Source organism: Mesoplodon densirostris, chromosome 14 (genome assembly GCF_025265405.1).
Source record: "Mesoplodon densirostris isolate mMesDen1 chromosome 14, mMesDen1 primary haplotype, whole genome shotgun sequence".
NCBI lineage: Eukaryota > Metazoa > Chordata > Mammalia > Artiodactyla > Ziphiidae > Mesoplodon > Mesoplodon densirostris.
The window spans coordinates 8,690,516-8,717,961 of NC_082674.1; the positions used below are offsets into that span (position 1 = coordinate 8,690,516).

General features: G+C 51.3%; 1 protein-coding gene across 1 annotated transcript in view; it reads left to right on the top strand.

The window, feature by feature from the left end:
* Positions 1-266: 266 nt before the first annotated feature.
* The window catches only part of GREB1 (growth regulating estrogen receptor binding 1), a 69,631-nt gene continuing 42,451 nt past the window's right edge, over positions 267-27,446 (top strand). The window contains exons 1-9 of the mRNA XM_060117214.1: positions 267-423; positions 5,562-5,681; positions 8,082-8,258; positions 13,561-13,743; positions 16,066-16,209; positions 17,574-17,702; positions 21,385-21,498; positions 21,977-22,120; positions 24,667-24,852. Coding sequence (XP_059973197.1) covers positions 267-423; positions 5,562-5,681; positions 8,082-8,258; positions 13,561-13,743; positions 16,066-16,209; positions 17,574-17,702; positions 21,385-21,498; positions 21,977-22,120; positions 24,667-24,852 — 1,354 coding nt within the window. The remainder of the gene's footprint in view (positions 424-5,561; positions 5,682-8,081; positions 8,259-13,560; positions 13,744-16,065; positions 16,210-17,573; positions 17,703-21,384; positions 21,499-21,976; positions 22,121-24,666; positions 24,853-27,446) is intronic.

A 27,446-nucleotide genomic window follows, 5' to 3' on the forward strand; every position in this document is an offset into this window, starting at 1 on the left:
AGTAAAATCTCCTAAGAGGTGTCAGACTCTGCTCTGAGTGCTAAATTAGAGAAAGCTGTTACTTATATAACTTCCTGTAATTGCCCGGCAGTAGCCGAAGCTGAGAGCCGCCTGCTCCTCCTCTTGGCTGAGCCTGGGATACGCGGCCCTCTCCCCTCCTTGCAGCGGGGATCCTTTCTACCTTTGGGCTTCTTGCTCGGGGCCAGGCTTTTTAACTGAAACTGAAATGCCATTTTAAACAGAAGACTGCTTCGTCTCTCTTGGAGATGGGAAACTCTTACGCTGGACAGCTGAAGACCACGCGGTTTGAGGAGGTCCTGCACAACTCCATCGAGGCCTCACTGCGTTCCAACAGCCTGGTACCCAGGCCCGTCTTCTCCCAGTTGTACTTGGAAGCGGAGCAGCAGCTTTCCGCCCTAGAAGGTAGGAGATGCGTCCTTGCCTTTCTTTTACCGCGTGTGAGAATGTTGGCGGTGGGACTGGCAGCTCCTTCCTCTTCTGAGGAAACTGTAGAGACTGTTGGGTCTGGAAGAACAGAATTATGAGAAAAGAGAAAGGTGCACGTGCATCCCATCCTTACTTGGCTAAAACTAAAATAAGTTTCAGCCATAAAGTTGCAAGGAATAAAATGGTTCATTGGACTGGTAGGAGAAAGAAAGAGCCGTGCCAGCCTGTTCTGGATTGGTTGTTACTTATACTCTTATTAAAAGGTTTGATGGGGCTTCCCTGGTGGTGCAGTGGTTGAGAGTCCGCCTGCTGATGCAGGGGACGCGGGTTCGTGCCCTGGCCCGGGAGGATCCCACATGCCGCGGAGTGGCTGGGCCCGTGAGCCATGGCCGCTGAGCCTGCGCATCTGGAGCCTGTGCTCCGCAACGGGAGAGGCCACAATGGTGATGAGGCCCGCGTACAGAAGAAACAACAACAACAACAAAAAAGGTTGATGGCTCACTTGGATAAGTAAGACATTTTAACATGCTTTTGACCCTCAGTTATACATTTTTTCTCTTTTGATTCGTGGCCATATCTTTGCAAGGGAGCGTAGGTAGTTTCTCTTTGTGATAGCAGTTACAAGAGCCCTCTAGAAACTGTTAAAAACCAAGAACAAACCCTTATAGATTTAACGTGTGCCAGGAATAAATTATCTTCAGGCATGGGGTTAAGTTTAGGGTTTACTTAATTATCCAGAGAATAAACTGGTTGTATTTTTCAGTCTTTCCTTTGTATTTTTTGTAGTCGTGTATTTTCGTGTCAAAAGTAACCCACAGCAATCCAAAGTATGAGAGTTATTGCTAAAGGAAGTTCTTTTTGTCACTTTGTCTTTCATGTGAAGTTACCTGCACGCTTCTCTTAGCTTTTGAAGTGAAAGAGGGCTGTGGTTTAAAACAAAAGTTAACTAATTAACGAAGCATGCAGTATGCCGGGTCCTGTCTTGGGGTGATCACGATATGTGTTGTGTGTGTGCAGGGTGAGGATGGTGGGCTGGGGACGGTTGCACATAAGGGAAAATGAGTCTCAGAGGTCCTCGTGTGATGTCTGATAGTCCCTTTTTCTAGCAGGGAGGCATTCCTTGTGTCACTATTTAAAACGTCCTTACAAAATTAACTTTGCACATAGCAATCGCTAAGGACCTAAAGGAACTGGATCTGGGTCTGGGAGAAAGTAGACTGTGATCAAAAGCACGAATTAGGAAGCCCGAGAATTCTCTGGTATTCAAGTCGAAAGTACCAAGGTTTTCCGGCACAGGAAGCATTACTGTGACCTTGGGGGCATTTGAGAAATTACTGGGGGATCTCTTGTAGACTGTGTTTTCAGCTAGCTGAAAGACTTCTGTGCAATATCTATTAAATGGTCCTCCTTAACCTCTTATAGTATTGAAAGGCTTTGTTGCTAATGATAAGTGAACAATATAATGATAAATAATTTAGTACATTCGAATGGCACCTTAAAATCAACAAAGTGCTTTTACCTCCACCAGTAATTAAATCCCATGATTTGGGAAGATGAAAGATGGATTTGACGTTTTGAAGGATGTTCACCTGGGGACAGGTGGGGCGAAAGCCCTGGCGTTTCCCAGTCAGCTTTTCCTGGCGTCGAAGCTCTCCATAGACAGCCTTTGCTGGCCTCTAAACGGGAGGCTGCATCCCGAGCATTGACTCCTTGGGATGCCCTCATCTGCCCTCATCACGTGGCGCTTTCCAGGGACAGCTTGGAGGCTCGCGTGGCCCGGGCCCCCCATGTTGAGTGCTAAAGGCTCCCTGCCAGCTGTCAGCCGGCTTGGTCAGCCCCTCATGTGGGTATGAAAACCAGAGCAGGCCCTCTCTATGATTTTCCCATATGTCTGGCGAACAGCATAGAGGAATCCTCCGCGATTTTGTTTCTCTAGTACTGGGAGGATGGAGGAGGGGGTTGGTGAAAAGGGGGAGACTCTTGTCGATTTGCTAAATGTCACCATCCACCAAGCACTGGGCTTGAGCCCCTGGTTTCTGCATCATAGAACGTGGTGCAGAGGGCTTGTTTTGTCCATCTGTCTCTCTGTCAGGTCTCTTGTCTTACTGCTGTCCTTCCTCAGAGCGTAACACGAAGGATGCTCTTAATGACCAGGGTGCTGGTACCCCAAAACACCCCTTGATCTGTTAACATTTTCTGTATTCGTGAGGGCGATTCAGAGGGCCCTTGTTACTTTGTTCTACGAATTAGGGGTATTACCCCCTCCTTCTAGGGGAGAAATCTTTTTTATTTATTTATTTTTTACATCTTTATTGGAGTATAATTTCTTAACAATGGTGTGTTAGTTTCTGCTTTATAACAAATTTAATCATTTATACATATACATATGTTCCCATATCCCCTCCCTTTTGCATCTCCCTCCCACCCTCCCTATCCCACCCCTCCAGTCACAAAGCACTGAGCTGATCTCTCTGTCTAGGGGAGAAATCTTTTACGTGTTATTTTTTTTTTAAAGGAAGGCCAACCAAACAAAACAAATACAACCCCAGTATTTGAGGATAAGTATTTATTTATTAAACAAGATGCAGGTAAATTCCTGTAATCCCACCCACTCAGAATGTCATACGGTTTCTTCTCATGGAAAGAAAACAAAGTTTACTCTAATCATTAAAACACATACCCTCATACTCTATGGGGTGCAGTGCAGCTGTGGAACCTCTGGATTCCTGTGGTTGAGTTTTAAGGTCCTGAGCTCCCAATCCAGTTGGTTTTGTCTAAGGCCATTTTAAAGCTCTCATCCTGCCAGAAGACCTTGGTAAACAGTCTGGTTTAGTCTGGCCCTGGTTAGGAAGTCTCCTTGGGCTTGTTGCTGGCTGAAGGATTCCATCAAAGACCCTGGAATGTCTGATGTAGACCTTTGACCTTTAATCCTGCTTTCTTAGCAGTGACTGGATTTTGAGCCCTTTCTTTGACTTTCAGAGGCTTAAGACCCTCTCCTTTCATTCTTTCGGAGAGTCTGGATTCCTGTTCTTTTTGGTTGAGCAGAATAACGTGCAGACATTCCTGTGTGTGCCCTCAGAGCTCCGAAGTCCCCGGCTTTCTCTCCCCTTTTCACTCTAATTGTTGGTGCTTTGCTGTCCCCCCTCCCTGAGCCCCTGGAGCTGAGTCTCTGGCTTACAGACTAGTCTTGATTTTGCAGACAGCCTTCTAAGCCACCTACTCCATAGACGGCCAAAGGATGGTTTGGGCCCCTGTGGGGACCCGAGCTGCATGGCTGGCACCTGGGGTCTGAGCGTGACTCTACCTTCTGCTAAAACCATCCCTGCCTGCATTTAATGGCAGGAAGGAAGCATCTGAAGGAGGCTCTGGAGTTTACCCCTCCAATGCCCTTTGTGTTTTTCCTGGGTAATCTTTTTACAGTCTCCCCGCCACCTCTGTGTCCTCTGGTCCTGGAGGGATGGAGACACGAGGAATTCTTGCTCACTTCCTGCCGTGACCTTCCCAAGGTCATGGGCCTGGGCCAGCCTAAGATGTTAGTTTCTTCTGCCTCTTGTCCTTCCGGCACCTTTAACATGGTGACCACCCTGAGGTTATGCTCCCAGCACCCCGTACTGATTAAATCACACCTGGAATGTTCTGTGCAGCTCTGAGAGCCACATATCCCCACGTAGACTGTCACAGCTCAAAGTGACCTTCTATGACCACCTCATTTTAAAGATGCAGGATCTGACGCACAGAGAGGTTAAGTAACTTTTCTGTGGCCACACAGACAATGGCAGACCCAAGGACTAAAACTCGAGTTCCCAGATTCCTAGTCGATCTTTTTCTGCTGCACACAGTTTCCTCATTAACCTAAAGCCACGTAACCCACTGCATGGATGGAGCGTGTGAGAGCCAACTAAGATGAGAGTCGAAGGACGGGCAGCAAAGGGGTCAGCACTAGAGGTGGATACAGAGAAACCAGAAGGGAGGAAGCAGCTGCCTCCGGGCCTAGTGTATCTAAGGATGCTTGTAACGACCCTATTCCACGAGGAAATCTGGATTCTCTTTATTAAATGACATTTAAAGATAGAAGGATTTTTTTACCCAAAGAAGTTAAGAGAAGTTAGAAGGAGTTTGTAAATGCATTGACGTGAAACCCTCTTTCTCTAGCAGGCTGGGTAAATAAGGTGTAACTGTGTGTGCTCAGACCAGTTGGGAAGTAGTTTCCTGTGTGAGGCATTCTGCTGGGTGCCTGGGTTACAGAACACGAGCAGGGCCCACACTCCCCAGGAGCTGAGAGCCTGTGGGGAAGACCACCTCTTTTATTGCTGTGATGAGGCTCACACACAGGGCGAGTGGGCTTTTCCTGGCCAGTTCCTGGCTCTCCTGGCCATTTCCACATTTGCCATTCCTCCTAAAATACTATTTCACTTAAAAAAAAGTTTCCTAAAGAAAGTCACTTGGCCTGTTCTGGGATGGCTTCTTTTGGTGAGTGTGGTAAATCCGGGTGTTTGCATTTCTGGTTTGTAGCCATCCAGTTTTCCCTTGGGGATAAATAACAGCATATAGCTTCACTCCTCTCTTATTCAGTGTAAAGGTTGTTCCCACTGGACTTTGGGTTCTAAACCAAGCGATGCAGTTAGTGACAAGAACAGCAGCTTGGGCGTCGGGTATAACTGGGAACATACCGGCTGTGCTGCTTAACGGTTTGTTGAATCACTGGGTCTCTCTGAACCTCAGTTTCCTTAGCTGTAAAATGGTCCTTAGGTTACACCGTGGCTCCTCCCACACAGATGTGTTTGGAGAGCCTACTGTGTGCAGGCTGCCTGCTCAGTCCTTGTCCACAGCTATGTCTGTACTGAGCCCTGCTTCCCGTGCAGATGTGTGTGGCTCTGGGGGCTGGGAGGTGATGTGGACCTGCGTTTGAAGTCACAAGGCCAGGCTTGGAGGCAGAGTCTGTGACCTTGGGAAGGACTTCCGGCCTGAGTGGGCCTTGGCCTTCACCGTGAGTAAAGAAGGGTGATAACGTCCTCCTTAAATAGTGTGTGTGGGGACTGGTTAATTACTAGCTAGCCGAGACTCGCTGTGTACTTACTTCCGCCTTGCACATTGCTCTGCTTTCCCACGTCTAGGTGCAAGCCGAGTGGACAATGAGGAAGAGGAAGAGGAGGGGGAAGGGGGGCTGGAACAGAACTGCCCCCCAAACCCCTACCAGATGCACCCCCCTCCCGAAGGATGTTGCACCACGGACGGTGAGATGCCCGCCAGGCTGCGTGCTGAGGGGCCCCGAGGTGTGAGCCGTGCCCGCGTCGCCAGCAGGTCATGGCCCGGCGGGCCCCCACGTCCCAGCAGCCCTGGCTACACCACATGGGGCCCTGTCAGGCTCACAGTCCTCAGTCACCCTTTGGACAGCCTCACCGTCACACATGCATTCAGATCCCAAAGTTAATTTTTCTCCATCGGCCGTTTAAAAACCAGAATAGCCCAGCTGAGGTTGGCTTCCACTGTGTATTTATCTCAGCATTGATGAGTAGGCGTAATCTTTCACATCTGTGGCTACTTTACTGTTGAAAGAGCAGAGGTATCCATACGTTATCTCAGGAACCCTGTACAGTCAGTAAGGTTACCTCATTTTGCTGTTGAGGAGCGAGGCGTGGAGACGCCGGGCACACTAGCACCTTTGTTCAGTGATGGGAGCCTGTGCCCTGCGCTTGAGGGTCTTACAGTGCACTTCTGGTCTGCTGCTCCCCCGCCTGGCAAACTCGCCGAGTGGTTGGAAGTTCACCTGTCCTGTCACCATACCAGTCAAGAGGTGTCACTACTTAGTTGGTCAGTTAATTGAGTAAAATAAGTATTGAGCCCCTGCTCTGAAAATATGGAGATAAAAGGTCCAAGAGCTCCCAGTGTAGCAAAGCTATGTGAGCAGACCCTCTGCACACAGTGTAGAAAGTGCTGGGAGGTTGGGGTGGTCTGGGCCAGCAGGGGTCTGTGGGAGCACGGGAGATGCTCCTGGTGCCGGTAGAGAGTTTGGGGAAAGGCTTCCTGGAGGAGTTGGCCCTTTCTATGGGTTTTGGAGTGTCAGCAGGAGTTAGCCAGGAGACCCAGAGGGCTGGGGGAGAGGGATATTCCCAACAGAAGAACAGCAGGTGCAAAGGCTTAGAGGAGGGGGAACACGGCCCATCTGGGGAACTGCTACTAGTTTATGTAGGTAGGGGCCTGAGGGGTGGCCAGGCAGGGCTTGGATAAGTGATGAGACTGGCTGTGGAGGCCCCATGCACCCTGCCTGGGGGCCTGGACTTGACCTTGTGCAGATGGCCGGCAGGGGAGGGAGTCAGCCCTCCCTGGGGCTGCTCTTCCAGGAAAAGGGCAACAGATACAGTAGCTCTCGTGATGTAGGACTTCTGGTGTCCAAGAGCTAAAAGGCCGCCTAATTAAATAAGAGAATGGCAAACTCTCCGGTGGTCACCACCGTGATTTCCAAAGAATTTCCAGGTGAACAGGGACTGCCCACGGCCTTTTTTCCTCCAGCTCTTCAGAAGGAAGCGGCTGCTGTGCAGACTGGGAGGGGCCTGGGTCATGGAGGTAAAGACCTGCTGGGCCCTTGACCTCACCTGTGGGAACTGGTTTAACGTCCCCAAGACAACGCAGGGGGGCCACCGCAAGCTCCATCCTGACCCCCCTCCCAGCAGCTTTGAGTAAATGACTTGACTTCTCAAATGAGAACTTTCCAGGGCTTCTCCCACCTGGTGCTGTACACAGTGGGTGCCTCTTCCTGCTTCGCCCAGGGGCAGGTGCGAGAACTCGGAGCTAGTGCCTTGTAGATGGTAAAGCAGGTACACCGGAGGAGAGTCTTCTTAACGTACCATAGAGTTTTGCAGGGAAGCCTTTGGGATCATCAGCGTTCACGTTAACTTTCATCGTCCCTGTCATAACTAAAGGTGGAAAGCCACAGGGCCTCCGGCTCAATGTGCCTTCAGGGAGAGAGACTCCCAGAAAGGGCCCATCCGAATAAATCTCAGCTGTTTCCCTCTTCTTCCTTTTTTTTCCTAAATATTTTTGGACACTTCAGTTTTAAATAGGAAATATATTTAAAAGCTCTGAAATACAAAAAGTTCATGTGTATAGAGTGAAAGTCTCCCTCTGCTGATGAGGCCCCTCTGAGGCCACCAGCTTCACCCGGTCCTCAGCCCGTATTCCTGCCATGTGCCCCTGCCTCATACACATAAAATATAGGGTGGAGAAGACATCAACTTACTCACAGTCCCTCATGGATTTGTCTGGTCTACATTTTCATTGACCATCACTTGTCTACCCTTCTCTCCTGCTGAGCTTCACGTGTATTATACGGTGACACCGAGAGTCATGAAAGCAGCCCGGGGTTAAGTGTCAGGAGTAATGAATTAATTTAATGTTTTCAATTTTTTATTCTTCCTAATCACTTTATTGTCGTGAATGGTTGTAATTGGCAAGTGAAACGCATGTAAGGGTAATGTCCTTAAGAGTGTTCTCAGAATTAATTTGAAAGTCAGCCAGGTCCAGCGGCACGGTGGTTGCTGATGGGACCAGACTGTTGTCACCCCTGTGCCCGCGTGGATCCTGGTTCTGTGGGAGCCACTCGCTGGGCAGCGTGTGAGCCTGTCCGTCCCTCCTAGGGTTCTGCCAGGCAGGGAAGGACCTGCGACTCGTCTCCATCTCCAGCGAGCCCATCGACGTCCCCGCGGGCTTCCTCCTGGTGGGCGCCAAGTCCCCCAGCCTGCCGGACCACCTCCTGGTCTGTGCCGTTGACAAGAGGTTCTTGCCGGATGACGACGGACACAACGCACTTCTTGGTAAGTTCCTCCTCTGCTCTGCGGCTCCGGCTGCATGGCGGATGGGCACAGGGAGAGCCCTTGGTTCCCTTGGGGGACAGACCACCTTTGAGCCTCTTCATCAGCATGTCACACAACCCTGTTTATTCATCACTCTGTGGGCTCTTTCTTTGTGGAATGGAATGCAAATGAGTTATTTTTAAAACCTGACTACGTTCCTGTAGAAAGCCCATCAGTACTAATTCTTCTTGTACACGTATCCGTCAGACCTTTCCAAAGTGCCTGCTGTGTCAGGAATGCGATCCAAACCCTGTCCTAGATGCTCTCGGAAGCCAGCAGACACGAGGCAGGGCGAGAAGAAGGCCGAGCGCGTGGCCCTGCCTCCTGGACAGTCATGTCCTGAGGGACGGCTGGGCACCCTCTACCGTTCTCTCCTTCGCCTTACCCGTCACCAGCCCGTCACTCTTATCCTGGCTTAATAGGTGTGCTTGGACCTGTTAATGCACTTGCCCAAGGGCGCACAAGTAAAGGAACGGAGTCAGGATTCAAACTCAGGTCTTCCTGGTTCCAGATTGTACCCTCTGACTACCACACCCCACGGTCCCGTACCTGGTCGAGGTCAGCCTAGGGAAGCTGTGGCTTTGATCTCTGGAACCACCGCGGGCCCAGGGGGTCCCAGCTGCAGTGCAGAGTTGAGACCAAGCCTTATGAAGCCCGGCTCCCCTTTGCTCAGACTTTCATTGAGCTCTTTCTGTCTGCCTGGCCCTGTGCTCAGCTCACTCCCCCATTAGTGGAGCAAAATCAGGGGAGACGTGAGGTTGGGTCCGAGAGCCCAGCAAGCTGGCTTCCCCTGCTTCCCAGTTCCTTCTGCACTTTCCACGTGTACAAACATCTAAACCTCACTTTTGTGCTTGATACGGCCCCCCAAAGCTGGGTAGGTAAACATACCGCAGTGGATATTTACTGAGGAGGTATTATGTCTGAAGGTCTGTGCGAAGGACCGAAGGGTGGAGGTGGGGAGGTGAGAGTGAGGATTGACCCAGAGGAGAAACAGAAGTGGTTCCTGCCACGAGGGCCGCGGGGACACAGTGGAGTGTAAACTCTGAAACACGGCAGACGAACGCTCACTGGAGGGACGGACATGGCTCTGGGGCAACGACCAGGGGGAGAAAAAGTTGCGGCCAGTACTCCCTTAAGGCAGGTCCATGGGCTTATCGTAACTGGTTTTTGGTTTTTTTAAAATTTTCATTGGAGTATAGTTGATTTACAATGTTGTGTTAGTTTCAGGTGTACAGCAGAGTGAATCAGTTATATACATGTACATATATCCACTCTTTTTTTGTGTGTTTTAGATTCTTAAGGTGGGAGAGGGATAAACTGGGAGATTGGGACTGACATATACACACTACCATATATAAAATGGATAACTAATAAGGACCTGCTGTATAGCACAGGGAACTCTATTCAGTACTCTGTAATGGCCTGTATCATAACTGTTTTTTTTTTTAATTGGAGCATAATTGCTTTACAATGTTGTGTTAGTTCCTGCTGTACAATGAAGTGAATCAGCTCTATGTATATATGTATCCCCTCCCTCTGGGACCTCCCTCCCCCCCGCCCATCCCACCCATCTAGGTCATCACAGAGCACGGAGCTGAGCTCCCTGTACTCTACAGCAGGTTCCCACTAGCTATATACCCTACCATGTGTAAAATAGATATCATAACTAGTTTTTGAAAGCAAGAATAATGCAGAAAATTCACTCTACCAAGGAAGCTCACAGAGTCATTACGTCTCAGATTTAATTTGCTTATCAAGGCCGCTTAGGACAAAATGAGTGGGGAAGATGGCCTGGTGACTTGGTTCGTGTTTGATCTGGCCGTGGCTGGGGGTTTGCCTGAATTCCTCCCCTTTGTGACTGTAAAGGAATTGAGAGGGTAGTAAATCAAGGAGGCTCTGGGTCTCGAAATGTGGAGACAAGAATCTTTCAGTTCGTTCACCACCAGCCCAGGAACAGCTTCAGCCCCTCAGGCGGGGAGCTAAGAGGAAGTGGGGTCTTTGTTAATTGCTTGCCAAAAAGCCATCGGAGATGGGTAACAAGGGCCGGCTGGTAATAACCGATGCTTTCTTCTTTTAAAACAACTTTATGCTCTCAGCTTGCACACTTAGCGCTATTTAGGTTTCCTGCAATTAACCCTGATGGCTGCACAGGACAAGGTGGCCCTGCAGCCCTCTGGGGGCCGGGGCTCAGCACTTTTTAGTGACCTATAAAGTGGAGGCTGTGGAATATCTTGGGGGAAGCAACAGCTTTAGGTGCCTCTCCTCCGCCGTAATTTATAATGAAGGGAACATTGTTTTAGTGAGTTTGAATCAACTGAGGGATTTGGTCTGAGAAAGTGAAAAAATGAAAACCTAGATGGGTGTTTCAGTTTTTTGATAGTAATTCATTGAAATTGGCTGATAGCTAAGACATAGGAGAAGGAAACATCTAGCTAGATTGTTCATTTTTGAGGTGGGAGTAAATAAGCTCTTTGTGCATCCAGAATGCAAATAATTAAGCATTTATGGAATGTATAACCCCAAACTGAAGGTGGACTTTAAATTCAGCCCAGGGCCCCAAAGCCAAGTGGCACCTGGTCCTTCCTGGGAACTCAGGGCCTGTGGGAGGACACAGGCCAACCGGGACTCAGCTCGGAGATCGCACCCATGGCCACAGAAATCTCTGTGCTGCAGGTCCCAGCCTAGGGCTTAAGGCGCTAGAGGATCCCAAAGGACGTGCCGACTCCCGGGGATGGGAGAGTATCTCAGAGTATGTGGTGATGGAGTTGGGTCATGAAAAATGGGTGGATTGCCAGTTGGAGAAGGACAGCAGCAGCAGCAACAAATGAACCTGACAGCGGCTACTTTACTGAGCACTTCTCACGTGCGAGAAACTGTTCTAGTTACAATGAGGTAGGTGAGTGAGGTGTTACTACCTAGCATTTAGATATGAAGAAACAGGCACGGGCAGTAGAACGAGGTACGCCTGTCCTTACTGTCCTGGAAGGGCCAGGGTTTCCACTTTTATTTCTGAACCGCAAGGAGGAGCCCCTTCTCGTCGGTGGCACCCCTCCCTGCTTCTGGAATGGAGCCATGGTCCCACAGTTCACAGTTCTCACAGGACAAAAGGCCTGTAAGCTATTTAGCTATTTCTGGAAAGGGATGGCAGCGTTGGCCTTGGTGAAGCGCTCTGAGCATCCTTGGTTTTGCAGTTCTGTTTCTTGTTCATCATCTTTTCAACCCTCAGGGTCAGAATCCCTTCCAGGGAGCGTGGAAGTTTTCTCAGGGCCTCATTCTTAGATGGCAGTTGAGCTGTTTATCTCCAGGTGGCCAGCTTGGAGACCCAAGAATAAATAACAACATTAGATGATAAAGTTAGAAACATTAGAAACATTAAAACATTAGAAAACAAAAGCCTATCGAAATGTATGCAGAGATGCTAAGTGTTCACCTTGATAGTTATCTTGTTTCCTCTCTCCTTCCCTCCCGGTATTTGCAGCCTCTCCTGTGTCAGGCGCTAGTTTGTATACACACACTTACACGCACAGACGTGCCCCGTGCCTCCCCACAGACATACCATGCTCCCAGTCCTTTGGAAGCATGGCGATATTTATGGGGGAAAATACTCAAATTTCAGTAACTCTGACACTAGGGAAGAAGTTATAAGAACTGTCAGCAATATAAAGTCCAGTTGGGAATTCGCCTAGTAGTGGGAGGAAAGGGAGATAAAGCCGGAGACGAGGACGGGGGGCATTGGGGGCAGCCTTGAAGGCCATGCTTCTGGGTCTACACTCCATTCTCATGCTAGAATCCATGCATCACTCTCTGGATCTACACTGGACAACTACTTAGCTGCTCCGGTTGTGTCAGTTAAGCTGAGTGCCCTGTTTGGGTGACAGTACATGACAAGAAGGCTGTTGGTTTTCTCTGCGTGGCAGTTTCCTCCCTGTCCCTTTAACAACAAGTAAACATAGAGCATGGTGCTGGCATTTCTTCGGTACCTTATCTGTTTCTCTGGTACAGAGGGGATAGGAGTTTGGAAGGATAAACTAACCTGTGCCTGCCTTTTAGACCAAGAGATTTGTCTTTATTTCTAATGCCTTTTAAGGAATATTAAATTTGCTTAAAATCAGTCAGAGAATCCAGGTTTCTGTAATATAGATGTCTTCTCTCTCTGTGGAGAGATGTTTTGAACCTTCAGAAACTGTTGTTATTTTGGACAGTAGCCAGAGGCCTCAGGATTATCCCCTTTAAAAGCAGAGCTTATGCACAGAGCCCCATGGTCCTCCTGGCCTAAGTTGAAATGCCCTTTGTAAACTTGTCAGCCAGAGCATACGATAAAATAAGTCAGTCTCAGCTTCAGGGTCTCTCCTGCCGAAGGACCTTGCTCCTTAGAAACCAGACGTACCAGTGGGCGAGGCAAGGTCATAGGGAAGGCCTTTGTGAGATAGTGAAGCTAAACCAGGAGGGTCACCAGATAGAAAACCTAAATCATCACGTTTCTCTGGTATTAACCAACAGTTCTGTTGAGTCCAGTTTGAATAGACTTTACAGTATGTAAAGGTCTTTCAAGCACGTTCTCTGGATTTTAATAGTTCACGGGAGGTGGTTTTGTTATTGCCTCTATAAAGCCAGCCTTCCCAGAGCCTCAGAGCTGAACTCTGTTATTTCCCAGAAAGGCCCCCTCTGGCCTCAGGCAGCAGGACGCTGACACAGACCACCACATTTTAGCCGAGTGCCCCCACTCCGCGGCTGCTGGGGCCATAGATTTCACTCACCACCGCCCTGGCCTTGCATGGTGGAGCTCTTGATTTCTTCTCTGCAACTTGTGGGATCAACTTACTTGATTCCTGGAGGGAACTTTGGACTCTGAAGAGGACTCCCAATGCATTCAGCCTCAGGGGTCTGATTGCTTTGAGATTCTGTGACTGGCCAGCCCTGAAGGAGATGCGGACACAGCAAATTATTGCAGGTGCTCAGTCAGTGTAGACAGTTGAATGGGACAGTTCTTGTCCTGTGCCATAGGACGCAGAGGCTTTAAATAGGCCCCTAAGCGAGTTCAGTCTTCCAAGCTTGCCTGGGCTCAGCTCTACGATGAGTCCACTTGGTCCTCCTGTTTGCATCAAGGTCATCTTGACCCCTGGGCCAGCAGGAGCTGACAGGGACCTTTGCCCCGTGGACTTCCCTGCTGGTGTGGTATAGGATGTGAATGCCTAGTGGGCGATGTGTCACTTGGAGGGACGTTGGTGTAAGCTGGGGATGGTCATGGCTTTTTCCTCCCCAGGTTTCTCTGGGAATTGCGTTGGCTGTGGGAAGAAAGGCTTCTGTTACTTCACAGAGTTCTCCAGTCACATGAACCTGAAGGTGACCACCCAGCCCAAGAAGCAGAAACACTTGAAATATTACCTGATCCGCAACGCACAAGGGGCTCTGACCAAAGGGCCTCTCATTTGCTGGAAAGGCTCAGGTGAGCAGCTCGAAGGGGGTGGGGTGTGAGAAGGGGCGGGGCGTGAGAAGGGGGTGGGGCGTGAGAAGGGGGCGCCTCCAAGCGAGCCAGGGGCCTGACGGCACAACTCTGGACCGAGGCTGCTCTGCAGTGGACGCGGTTTCGGGCAACACGTCAGCCCCGTGAAGTTTTTTTTGTTTTGAATTTTATTTTTTTATACAGCACATTCTTATTAGTTATCTATTTTATACATATTAGCGTATAGATGTCAATCCCAGTCTCCCAATTCATCCCATCCCCCCTCCGCCTGCTTTCCCCCCTTGGTGTCCATACGTTTGTTCTCTACATCTGTGTCTCTCTTTCTGCCCTGCAGAATGGTTCATCTGTACCATTTTTCTAGATTCCGCATATGTGTTAATATACGATATTTGTTTTTCTCTTTCTGACTTACTTCACTCTGTATGACAGTCTCTGGGTCCATCCACATCTCTACAAATGACCCAATTTCATTCCTTTTTATGGCTGAGTAATATTCCATTGTACATCTGTACCACATCTTCTTTATCCATTCATCTGTCGATGGGCATCTAGGTTGTTCCCATGACCTGGCTATTGCAAAATAGTGCTGCAATGAACATTGGGGTGCAAGTGTCTTTTTGAACTATGGTTTTCTCTGGGTATATGCCCAGTAGTGGGATTGCTGGGTCATATGGTAATTCTACTTTTAGTTTTTTGAGGACCCTCCCTACTGTCCTCAATAGGGCACGGCACGAGTTAGCAGCATCCCTGGCCCCCACCCACGAGAGGCCAGTGGCTCTCAGCACTCAGGATGATCAACAGTGTCTCCAGACATTGACAAATATCCCCTGGGGGACAACACCACCCCCGGCTGAGAACCTTGCCCCAAATACTTGCCACAAGAAGGCACAGCACAGCGTTGGCCGTGTGTCAGCTTTGAAAGCTCCCATACAATTAGGCTGGTACTATAAACTAGATGCCCGTAGGGCAAAGTCGCGTGGTAATTTCCCAGGACTGTAGCATCTAGTTTATAGTACCAGCCTAATTGTATGGGAGCTTTCAAAGCTGACACACGGCCAACGCTGTGCTGTGCCTTCTTGTGGCAAGTATTTGGGGCAAGGTTCTCAGCCGGGGGTGGTGTTGTCCCCCAGGGGATATTTGTCAATGTCTGGAGACACTGTTGATCATCCTGAGTGCTGAGAGCCACTGGCCTCTCGTGGGTGGGGGCCAGGGATGCTGCTAACTCGTGCCGTGCCTGCGGCAGCACCCCTCCAAAGAATTGTGCAACCCAGAGTCAGTGGCGCCAAAGTTGAGAAACCCTGACTTAGAGAAAACTCAGCTCAGATAGCCCCCCTTCCCACCCCACAGTCTGTTAACTGTGAAGAGAAAGACCAGCTTCCCGGTGCTGGGCCTTGCAGAAGTGAGTGGCCTCCCGCTTTAGGAAAGGGCCACACCCCGCCCTTCTCTCTCTCCCTGTATTCTCATGGCTGCAGTCAGCTATAGGGACGGAGGGGCTGGATTTCCCAGGCCCAGGTACTCTCTGAGATCCCCCCCCATCCCCCCACAAACAGCTGGGGAGGGACGTGTCCTAGGAGCGGTCTCCGCGAGGCGCCCGGGAGAGCCAGACTGTTGTCCCTCACTTGTCTGCGTAGGTTCACTCTGGTCACCTGGAATCTCCCAGCCAGCTTCTGCAAGGAGAGCCGAGGGCTTCAGGAGGGGCTGGCTCTGGACGTTCTCCCCCTGGCCTCTCCCATCACTCCTCTCCCGCCCCTCTCCTGTTCTTGCATGGCTCAGTAAATATTCCTTGAGCTCCTACTGCATACACGCCTGTCATTTTCTACGTCCTGGGGAGGTAGTGGTTCTTCCCCTTGTGGGACCAGATAAGAGCCTTTGATCACTTGCTGTGACCAAGTACTCCTGGGGGTTAGTCTTCCGGACAGAGAGTGATTTAGGGGCTGGAGGACGGTATTAGCTGTTCCTTTACCTTTGAGTAAAAAAGCTCTGTTCTTCCCTTGGACTTAAAGGGCGGCGATGGAAGGTCTTGTTTGTATCATGTGTTTCTGTCTTTTTCCCAAATGGTCACTATTGTTCCTGCTCCTGGCAGAAGAGCTGTCCCCCAGATGGATCCCCTGCCTTTGGCACTGAGCCTGGGGCATGTCACACCCCCTCCTTCCCCGGAAGAAGCGACTAGGAGGATGGCCTTGTCACCGTTGTGGTCATCTCTGTAGCTGGCTCTCCTACAGGACAGACTCCGGTCTAGGAAGTCATCTCACACTCTTGGGGAGGACCAGTGGGCTGGTTTTCACGTGTGCATCTTCCCCGCAGAGTTCAGAAGCCGGCAGGCATCCGCCAGCACGTGTTCCAGCTCTCTGTTCCCACCACTGGAGAGCTCTGGGTTGCCAGCTCCCTTCCCCAGCGAGCCTGGCCCTGGGACGACCCCGAGCGTCCCGCTGGGAGCACTGCAGGCAGGTGAGGTGATGGAGCAGCGCCGGAGGTGCCGGGAGCGGGCTTTAGTTTCCCCAGTGTTCTGACTTGGAAACTGAGGCACGAAGATGCTCGCATAGGATCTCACGGGCAGTAGGAGTTGATACAGGCATTTCTGGTTCATGAACTTGGCCTTTGCCATGATGAACAGACCTGATAAGCACGACAGCTATTATCAAGGAGATAGCAGCCTCCTTCCCAAAGCCTCTGGTGGGTTGGTGGTTGTTATTTCTCCTGCCCAGGGGCTCTGTCGAGGGGACCCGGGCCCTTGCCCCAGGTGACTCATAATCCATAGCGAAGAGGCTGCACCTGGGCTGGGAACACACTCTCCTCCAGAGGCACGGTGTCCCCCGTTCCACGTGGTGTCTGCTGTTGTCCTCACTGTGCCCGGGCCACCCGGGGCCTGTCACACCTTGGCAGCTGGAGGGAACACTGCTTTTGTCGTCAGAACACCTTGGTGTGAGTTCCAGCGCTGTTGCCTCCTAGCCACGTGATTTGGGGCCACTCATTTGAACTCTCTGAATCTCCGTTTCCTCATCCGTACAAATGGAGAACATCCTTTCTGTCTAATCTGCAGGGTGATTGTAAGAATTGAGTACGATGATAGTAATAGCAAATACTTTGTGCTTATGACCTTCTGTTAACTCATGTCGTCCACACAGTGGCTCTATTATTACCTCCATTGTCTAGATGAGAACAATAGGAGGTGACGTAAGTTAAGGAAGGTTGCACAGCAAGTACGCAGCAGAGCTGGGGCTCAGATACAGGTCGTCTGGCTTCGGAACCCACCCTTAACCCCTCACCATGCCGCCTCAACACAGGAGATGTTTTGTGCTACTCCTGAGTCTGGAGTACCTTCCAGATCATTCTGGCTGATGTGGGTGGCTTAGAAGACCACAGCCCCCAGTTGCCCCCAGAATTCTCCTCGGGCCCGGGGAGCCCCAGGCCCTGTGGGCAGCCTGGATCTGGGCGATGGCAAACCTGACTGCTTTCCTGAGCATGTCTGACATGCCCCTGAACTCAGGAGGGCGAGCGAGACGGTGGAAGGAGGGTGGAGCAGATGCAGGGGTGCTCCCGGAATCCAGGGGCCCCGCTGGCCCTCCTCTCACCAGGCGTGCTCAGTAAAGCATGCGCAGGAGTGTGTGTGCCTGTGTGTGCACATGTGCGTGTGTGCCTGTCCGTGTGTGTCTGTGCTTTCTCTGGGGGCGCAGAATCACTCTGGCAAGAGCTCTGACCCCCGATGGGCCGCATCAGTGAACGGCTAATTTGTAAAATGGAGGAAGAGTCATTTCCTGCTTGCTGGGCTCACAGAGTGCCCTGCTCTCTCCCCTCTTTCTCTCTGCTCTCAGGACCAGCCTCCGATCATGCCTCACTAACCGCAGCCGTGGGTCCGGCTGTTTTCAACGGCAAAGATTCCCCGAAGCACCAGCCGCTGGTGAAGCACAGCCTGTCCGCCGCGCCGCGTCCCTCGGCCTTAGGTAGCCTTGTCCGTCCCGTTCGGGGGCCTTACTCTGCTCTGGGTCAAGACGGTGGCGGGGTGGGAGGATGGGGGAGCCCCCGTGCCGAGGCCCCCGAGCCTCCTGGAATTGGGGGGCTTGGAAGGAGAGTCAGGCCAGGTCAGCAGGTGCCTCCTGAGTCCATGGGGCTGTGCTCAGGCCCCGGCGCTGGGGGGGCCCTGGCTTCGGCGCCCGACTTGGGTGGTGGGTGTGTCTGCCAAGACACAGCGGGAGTCCTGTATGGGCGGGTGACCTGTCGCATTGTGGGCTGCCCGCTGTGAGGGCTGGAGAGTTCTGGAGAAATGGGGCCACGTGGTGTCATGGGAAGATAGGGGCTCCAGAATCAGATGAACAAGAATTCAAAACCCAGCTCTGTCAGGGGATCAAGTCTCCTGGCTAAACATTCTCTCATCAGGAGATGAGAATTCTGCTCTGAGGGCAGTTGGAGGTTAGATGAGACACTGTATGGGAATTCAGGGTGCACCTGGCAGCTCCCTAAGGGACACCATTATTGCCACCTGCATCAACATCATCACTGAGCTGGTTTTCTCAGGGAGGGCTTCCTGGAGGAGGTGACAGCTGAGTGGCAACTGACCGTTGGAGAAGCATTAATTAGAGATGGTATGGGAGGAAGTGAGGAAGAGGGATGAGGACGTGAGGGTCCCAGTGAGAAAAGCGAGTGAAGGGGTGAAGCAGGCCTCCTGCCGGAGCAGAGGCTGTGGGTTGAGGAGGAGTCGGAGCGGTCCGGGGACCCCACGTTTGGTGCCCTCCCTCCGTGCTTACCTGGAGCCATTTAATAGGCCAGTCTTACCTCTCTCCTCCCTCCTGCGTGCACACAGCTAAGTGGAATATTAGGACCCGAGGGCATCCCTGGAAGAGGGCCCAGGAACCGTCTAGTCCAGCCTGTCTCACAGAGAAGGAAAGTGTGGCCCAGAGAGACACCAGCCTGCTTGCCAGGCTTCCCTGCCTCCGCGGCACGGCTGGCGGAGGGCTCCCCTGGTGGGGGAATTGTCTCCCTCTAAGTTGAAGGGACGATATCTTTTCTGACTTGGATCTGAGCCTTCCCAGTCCTGACCAGAGTGTCCATTCTGGAGCCAAATCCCTGTAACTTGCCGAGTGTGAGGAACCCCAGGCAGGCACCCACTTTTCCTCCCAAGACTGTTTCTTCTCGGCTAGGTGCTAAATTTAGGGCGGCCAGTGGCTGGGGACTGGGCCTCTGGGGACGGTGACGGGAGACTGTGCTGCTGGTACCTCCCCTCCCTGCACTGAGGCCTGGGTGCATCCACCCCGGACAGCAGGAACAGAGGACATCCTTCGGCCTGGGCCCTATGAGGTTGGCTCTAGGGACCCATCCTGAGGCTCCTTGGTGAATGAATGTGTTTCCTTGGAGGGGCATGAGAAATAGAGCCCCAGTTCCCTAGCGTGATGCTGGAAACTTCCGGAATCTGGCCCCAACCAACCTTTTGAACTCGCTCATTCCCCACTCTTTCTGCTTAAGAACTCGTACCCTGGCTGCTGCATGGGGTACAGCTCAGTGGCCTCCCCATCCTGTCTCTATGCCCTGGTCACACATCCGGGCCCTTGAAGGGCTCTCACCACCCACCTTCTATACCTGCCCTTCAGAGCTTAGCTCAGGTGCCACCTCCTCCCTGTAGGAGGGCTCCCTCCTTGTGACACTCAGGTGTCAGGCTTTGTTCCGCGGCCATTTGTGTCTGTCGGGCCTATGAAGTTCCTGGGAGCAGGGCCGTCATCATGTTTTCTGGGAGCACAGATACTCCGCAGAGCCTGGCCCAGAGGGCGCGATGGATGCTGGCGGAGTGTGGTTGCGCCGTTAAGGGCACAGCTGGAGCATCGGAGGTCCTGTGCCTCACGCCTGCTCCGGAGAGAGCTGGAATCAGTTTTAAGAAACTGCTTCTGAAGCTACAAGGAGTGTTTACCCAGGGCTTGGGGGCTGTCACTCAGTGGTTCGCAGCAGAAGTGCTGACCCTGCAGGACGGGGCTGGGGTAGGGTGGGGGAGGGAGTTAGGAAATGTGCAGGATCCTTTTTTTGGTTGTCCCAGCTCAGGGTCCGGATGTGCAGTGCCTGCAGGAAGTGGGCTATCTGATGAAGACGTGTCTCCCCCAAAGTGCCAAATAGGGTCCTCCTCCCCACTACCAGGACACATGGCCAGAAATAGACGGTCCACAGGGGCAGCTCCTGGTGACATCATTTGGGCAGAGGTCATGAGCTTAGGGTCCACGTAGAGACGGTTAGTGTTAGCATCCCAGAGGGAGAAAATACCTGTAGATCTTCCATCCTTAGCACCGAGGCCCAATCCCATCGCCCTCCCTGCTTTGGTAGTTTAACGTGGTTTTTAGAGGATCTGGCATCTCAGTCCTTGTGGGAGCTCTTCTACCGGCTCTTGAGGACAGATATTCGGGCAGGTGAAGATATGATTCTAAATGGAACAAACACAGCAGAAGCTGCCTCAGAGGTTGCGGGGATCAGAGGAGACCACCTGCTGGAAAGCTCTTTGCAAACAAAGAACTTCATGTTTTTAACATTTTATTCACTTCATTTCATTCATTTTCAATCGGTCTAAAGAAGAGGTGAAAATAACTTTGGATTACCTTTCAAAGACTCTAAAGCCATGATTCTCAAACTGCAGTGCGCCTCGGCATAACCAGGGTGCTTGCGAACGAAGTGTTTTCTTTCACTTCCAGAGCTCTGCTTCTGTAGGCTGAGGGGTGTCCAGGAGCAGACGCTCTGAACAAGCTCCCACTGGTTCTGTCCAGCTTTGTCTCAGGCCAGACTTGGAGAAACATTGCTCAAAACCAGCAGTTCTCAACCCTGGTGCGGTTTAGAATCCCAGGAGCTCGTGGGTCATCAGAAGGCAGCTGGACATGCTGGGGTTCTGGTTTCCTTGGGATGGGGCTGCATCTGGGAATAGAGAGTTTTAAAATTTAAACTTTAATGTGTCCTGGTTGAACGCGGAGCTCTAAATGTAGGGGACATTTTGTGTTGGATGGGTCCCCAAAAATATGGTACCCAATTCTTGATACTTTGAATAATCCAAGAACAGAGCGTGAGTCATGCTCATGCTGTTCCCTGCCGTGGGCCGGGATGACTCATTAACAGCAGTGGGTACCAGCTTCTGTTCCCCATCATTTTGTTCGTCTGAAATTAGCTTTCCGAGGCCGGCGGGTGGGGAGAGGTGCACAGGTGGATAGGTACTGCCCCCAAGTGGTGAAACTGTGGCGGTAAGTTGAACGCAGCTGCAGCTTGTCTACAGAAACACGTATTAATTTACTGGAATGTGTAGCTGATGATGGTGCTGTGGATCTCGGTGGCTATCATTTACTGGACCCAGACTCTGTGCTTTACATGTATTCTCTTTAGTCCTGATCAAACCACCTTTCAGAGCAGGTTTTATTATCCCCCTGTAAAGATGAAGGAGGTAATGCTCGGAGAGCTAAAGCTTAGACACTTGCACAGCTTTGGAATAAAACATTTACGAAGGTCGATGGGATATTTCCTTTAAGCCTAGATACTTCACTAGATGCTAAAATCCACTGTGAAACTGTGATTTAAAAAACTACAAGTAAGTGTGCTCCACTTCAGGGGAACGTTGTATTGAAGCTCATCCCTGGTGGCAGCCTAATCCATGCTCTGAATGTGGTCTAGGTATCTTATCAAACTCCGGGCCCCCCAAGAAACGCCACAAAGGTTGGTCTCCAGAATCTCCATCAGCTGCGGATGGTGGCTGCCCCCAGGGTGGTGGGAACAGAGCTAAGTATGGTAAGTGACGAAATCCTTGCCCCAAGTCCAAGGCTTGGGTCCTAGCGGTGGTGATGCTGCTGGTGGTGTGTGTGTGCGTTTACATGTGCTTTTGTGTGTATTGGTGAGAAAGTTCTAGGGAGGCAGACTTGGGTATAACAAAAGATTATCTTTCTCGTACATTAGACTTGCTTAACAAAGCCCAGGATCCATGTACAGTATTGACTTCTCTGATCCTAGAGGAATTTTTTAAAAGGCTTGCCTGTCACTTGGCAGGGATATTGAGAGGAAGAGACTCGGTTGTTTGGTGGGGAAGGGGGACCCAGTGACCTTTAAGATGCTTTTGACCTCAGGAATCTGTGATTCCCGGACTTGGATGCTCCCATAAGCAGGGAACTGGTCAAGTTGTAGCAGATGTGTTGGCCAGCCTGACGTCAGGTCTGCCAGAGGTGGATGCTTTGTCTGACCTGTCTTCCTAATGCTCTCGGCGTGTCCCTAGAGAGCACAGGCGTGACCTGCATGCCCCAGGTTGGCTTGGTGGGACCGGCTTCAGTCACCTTTCCCGTTGTGGCCTCCGGAGAACCAGTGTCCGTTCCCGACAACTTGCTGAAAATATGCAAGGCCAAACCAGTGATCTTTAAAGGCAAGTACAGCAGTGTGACGTGTGGTGGAAGTCGGGGAGCCCAGGGAACGCACGAGAAACAGGCAACATGACACGTCCTCCCAGTCTGACTCCACACCAAGGGGTCCTCCTGGGAAAACTCTAAAATCCTTTCCGGGGCAATGAGAGAACCAAGCAGACTGGTCACTGGGGTAGCCCCTGGTCAGGAGCCAGAGTATCAGAGCTTGTCACCGTTTTCTACAATGAGCCCAAGTGAGACGATCCTGTCCCATGACGACTATTTGCTTGTTCATTTGTTCCTTCAATCAGTCCCTCTCTCAGCCTCACTCGGCTCCTGCCATGGCACCAGGCCCAGGGCTGAGCACCGTGGGTGGGAGATGGGTCATCAGCCCCTTGCCAATTTGTCAGGCCCCTGGTCTGGCGGGTTGTCCTGTGACCACTAGTATTTTGGGGCCATGAAATCTGACTTTGGGCAAAGATAGCCATGGTCACCAGGCAGAAGCATGAAACAAGACCAGATTTGACCTCTATTTTGTGGGCTTATGTACGTGGTTGGAGGTCAGTTTGTGGCTCAACTGAAGAAATTCCTTCCTAATGAAGCGGGAGCCCTTGAAACGTGAGGATTCGGCAGGGCTTGTTTGATGATGGTGCTGGCCAGTACTGTGGGCTGGCACGGACTCACACACACACACACACACACACACACACACACACACACACACTCACACATTCAGGTCCTTCTTAAATAAGGGCAGACTGTGGGGGGTTTTTTCATTTATTTTATTTTATTTTTTATTTTTTTAAAATTTTTTCTGTTATTAGATGGCATAAACTTAAAAAAAATTTTTATAGGAGTCTAGTTGATTTACAATGTTGTGTTAGTTTTAGGTGTACAGCAAAGTGAATCAGTTGTACATATATGCACTCTTTTTTAGATTCTTTTCTCATATAGGTCATTACAGAGTACTGAGTAGAGTGAACACTACTTGGTATCATGTTTGTAGTAGAGGAGAGAGGGTGGTAGGAAAGTGGGGAGGGATCTTACTCTTAATTACGAAATAGGAGAGGTACTCCTTTCTCTATCCTAAAAAAAAATGGACAGGATATTCGGGAAGAAGGGTGCAGGTCTGGGTTTTGAACTGGGCGTGAGGCTAGTTGCGGTGAGCGGGGGCTACTCTTCATTGCGGTGCGCACGCTTCTCCTTGTGGTGGCTTCTCTTGTTGTGGAGCATGGGCTCTAGGCATGCGGGCTTTAGTAGTTGTGGCTTGTGGGCTCTAGAGCGCTGGCTCAGAAGTTGTGGCGCACGGGCTTAGTTGCTCTGCGGCATGTGGGATCTTCCTGGCTCAGGGCTTGAACCCGTGTCCCCTGCATTGGCAGGCGGACTCTTAACCACAGCACCACCAGGGAAGCCCCTCAAATTCCCTTTTATCTGGGCCCCATTGTAGCTTCTCTGTGCCTCTTTCATGACAAATTTCACATCCTTCTTTTAATGGTAATTCTTTACATTGCCTCTTATAAACCATAATGTTTGTGAACAATGCTCCCCAAATTGTGGTCCCTGGACCAGCAAAGCCAGCATCACCTGGGACCTCAGTAGAGGTGTGAATTCCCAGGCCCATCCCAGAATCCGAATCAGAAGCTCTGTGGTGGGGCCCAGCAGCCTGTGTTTTAGGAAGCCTTTCAGGGGACGCTCATGCACCCTCAGGTCTGGAGGACATGAACTGTGTCCCAGTCCCCAGATCTTCCCCCAGAGCCGAGTGTGAGGCCTGTACATAGCACATGGCAGGCATCTACTAAGTGTGTGTTTGGTGAATAGGTGGAGACCTTCTGAGCACAAGGTGCCACACCCACGCTGAACCACATTTGATCATCTCAGCAACCACACGAGGGCTCGATTTTCTCCACCCCATTCTACAAAGGTGGAGACTGAGGCTTAGGGAAGTTAAGCTTCTCGCGGAGGGTCACATAGTTAATAAATGGTGCAGAGGCGATTCGGAACTGGCCTGGGCTGTCCCGCCTCTGAGCATTGCCATCAGAATTAATCCTGTAACGTTCGCTAAAGCATTTGTCAAGTTCTGTCAGTATTCGGAGTCTCTGGTCTGTACAGTGATTTATTTTCCTAACTCAGCTTGTCAGAGAGTTCTAGGACACTGGGAGGCAGAATCCAACATGGGGAGCTGGGGAGACTCGGGCTGGCGCAGGCCTGGCAAAGATCTGGTAGGCGTTGCCCGCGTGAAATTTCTAGAGTCAGAGCCAAAGGAGCAGCACAGGCAATGGCTGTTCAGCTTTGGCAGTTCCCTCTGGGCCTGAGCTTGCTTGGCTGTAAAATATGGGATTGGACTCAATGAACAAGCAAATGCTACAGCCCCTGTCTGTTCTCAGAGCAGGTGCACAAATCGGCAAGGGCTGGGAGTTCAAGATTTCCTTGGAAAGGAGCACTTGAGTTACCCCAGGTGCAACTGGCCTGCCTGTTTTCACTGCCTCTCATTCAGAGACCGCCCACATGTGGGGACCACGCCTTGTGCCCGAGGCCAGGGGCCAAGCGGGTGCTGTTTCTCCTCCCCCAGGCCACGGGCACTTCCCTTACCTCTGTGGGAACCTGAACGATGTCGTCGTGAGCCCTCTCCTGTACACGTGCTACCAGAACTCCCAGTCCATCTCCAGAGCGTATGGACAGTATGGGGCCTCCACGATACAGCCCATCTCAGAGGAGATGCAGCTCCTGCTGACCGTCTACTATCTCGTCCAGCTGGGTGAGTCTCCCTCCTATTTTGTGGGAACCACTGGTGGGAATAATCGCTCAAGGCGGGAACCGCACAAGCCTTGATCGCTGACCCTCCCTTGGAACCCTTGTGAAGACCGCCTCTGCTGTCCGGTCACTGCCGTGGTCTCCACCCCGAGGGGCTGGGAAGGCCTTAAAGTAGGTCAAAGTCTACAGTGAGAATTCAAAGATGATTTCCCTGCCCTTCTAGGCGCAGAGATACCGCAGGAAGAAAACAATGGCTTTGCCCTCGAGGAGACTATATCCTAGTAGGAGAGAGAAACAGTAAACAAGTGGAAAAGAAGCAGAGGGAGGTGGGGTATGTGATTGTGCGGTTGTTTCAGGTTGTCAGAAAAGGCCTCTGTGAGGAGATGGCATTTGGGTCGAGACCCGAGTGATGAGAAGGATCCAGCCTCAGGAAGATCTGAGGGAGGCAGAGCGGGGAGGATGGGTGGGCGGCAGGCGGGGCTGGAGCGCGGAGCCCCAGGTCCGTGGGAGCCAGGGCAGCTGCACAGTGAGGGCGTGACTGCCAGGGTGCTGTCAGAGAGAGGGCAGGGCCTCAGGCTAAGGTCAAGGGTTCATATTTTAGACACACCGAGAAACACTTTGTATTTGTCTGCTCAGGCTGCCGTAACGAAACACTGCAGACTGAGCGCTTAAACCTCAGAAATGTTTCTTCTCACAGTTCTGGAGGCTGGAAGTCCAAGATGAGGGTGGCAGCAAGGTTGGGTTCTGGTGAGGCCTCTCTTCCTGGCTGGCAGACGGCCGCCTTCTCACTATATCCTCTGGGCATGTGTGTGGGGACCGAGGCTGGGCTCTGGTGTTGCTGCCTCTTCTTATAGTGCCACCAGTCCTACTGGCTTAGGGCCCCACCCTTCTGGCCTCACTTAGCTACTTCTTTAAAGGCCCTATCGCTAAATAAGTCGTATCGGGGGTCAATACTTCAACATACGAATGTGAGGGGGGACACAATTCAGTCCATAGCACCACTGCAATGTTTTGGGCAGGGGACAGATATGATCTGACGTTCATTTCAAGAAGACCACATGGGCTGCCATGTGTGGCCAGATGGTGCAGTCGTCCCAGTGAAGGCAGGTGGTGGCTTGGACCACGAACAGCCACAGGGGAGAGATTCTGAAGGTCAGGATGGTGGGCTGTCTGTCTGAGGGACGTGAGGGAAAGACTTCACTTGCATTTTGGCCTGAGCAACCAGGTGAGCCATGGCGCTGGAGGATGAGCAAAAGTCCTGTCTTGGCAGTTTCAAGTTTGAGCTGCGGGTGGGGCAGCCAAGTGGGCCAAGTCAAGGATTTGGATGTGCAGGTCTTGAGCCCCAGGGAGACATTGCAGCTATAGGTATAAATTGAGGAAACACGGGCTCAGTGATGATCTATATTAAAGCTGTGAGGCTGGATGAGAGACTGGGAGGGGTGGTGGATGGAGGAAAGTGCTAAGGTTTGAGCCCTGGGACACTCAGTATTCAGGGACCCGGGGGAGATGGAGATGGAGCAGGTAGGGAAGAACCCTCGAGGGTGCTGCTTAGGACTGTCCGGAATCTGGGAAAATGTGCATGTGTTTCTCTTTCTCACTCTTACAGTCCACATCCAATCCATCAGTCAGCCCGGCTTCATCCTGAATCCAACCTTGCCCACCTTCTCCATCAACACCTCCTTTGCCCAGGGTACCACTCTTGCTCAAGCTTAGACAGCTCAAGGCTGCACAGCTGGTGGAGCTGGGTGAGGACACGTCTTCTAAATCGAAGCGTGGTGCTCTTTCCTCCAGCTCACCCAAATATGAAATTTTGACACATCAACCAGAAAATACCCGTAGGGAAGAAAACATTGAAGGTACTCAATCTCACTAGTCATCAAAGAGATGCAAAATTAACACATTAAACAAGTGATGCTTTTCTCAACTAAACTGGTGGTAACAACCCAAACGATGATATCCAGTGGAGCTAAGGGTGCAGTAGAACCAGTGATATCGTGTGTTGTTAGTGTCTTGGTACATTGAGACATTTAAACCCTCTGGAGACAGTCTGATGATATGTATTAGTTGGCTCTGCAAGCCCAACTTAGAGCATTTAGGCTAAGGAATGTCCTATATGTAAAGCTGTGTATTGCAGAAGTATTTATAACTGTGCTTATCTGGAAGCAGTACAGGGGTCAACAGTAGATCAGCATTGCTCAGTCCGTGGTGGTGCCCCCACGTTAACAGTGCCCGTTAATAGTGCTGTTTATGAAGGCCGTAAACATCATGCAAGCATGGTTGTGGCGTGATGGTGAGGGAAGCAGACACGCCTTGAAGTCATGGGCCGGCACTCATTATAACGATGTAAAACCTGCACGTGGAAAAAAAAAAAAGATGGAGAGGGGCTTCCCTGGTGGCGCAGTGGTTGAGAGTCCGCCTGCCGGTGCAGGGGACGTGGGTTCATGCCCCAGTCCAGGAAGATCCCACATGACGCAGAGCGGCTGGGCCCGTGAGCCATGGCCACTGAGCCTGCGGGTCCGGAGCCTGTGCTCCGCAACAGGAGAGGCCACAACAGTGAGAGGCCCGCTTACCGCAAAAAAAAAAAAAAAAAAAAGATGG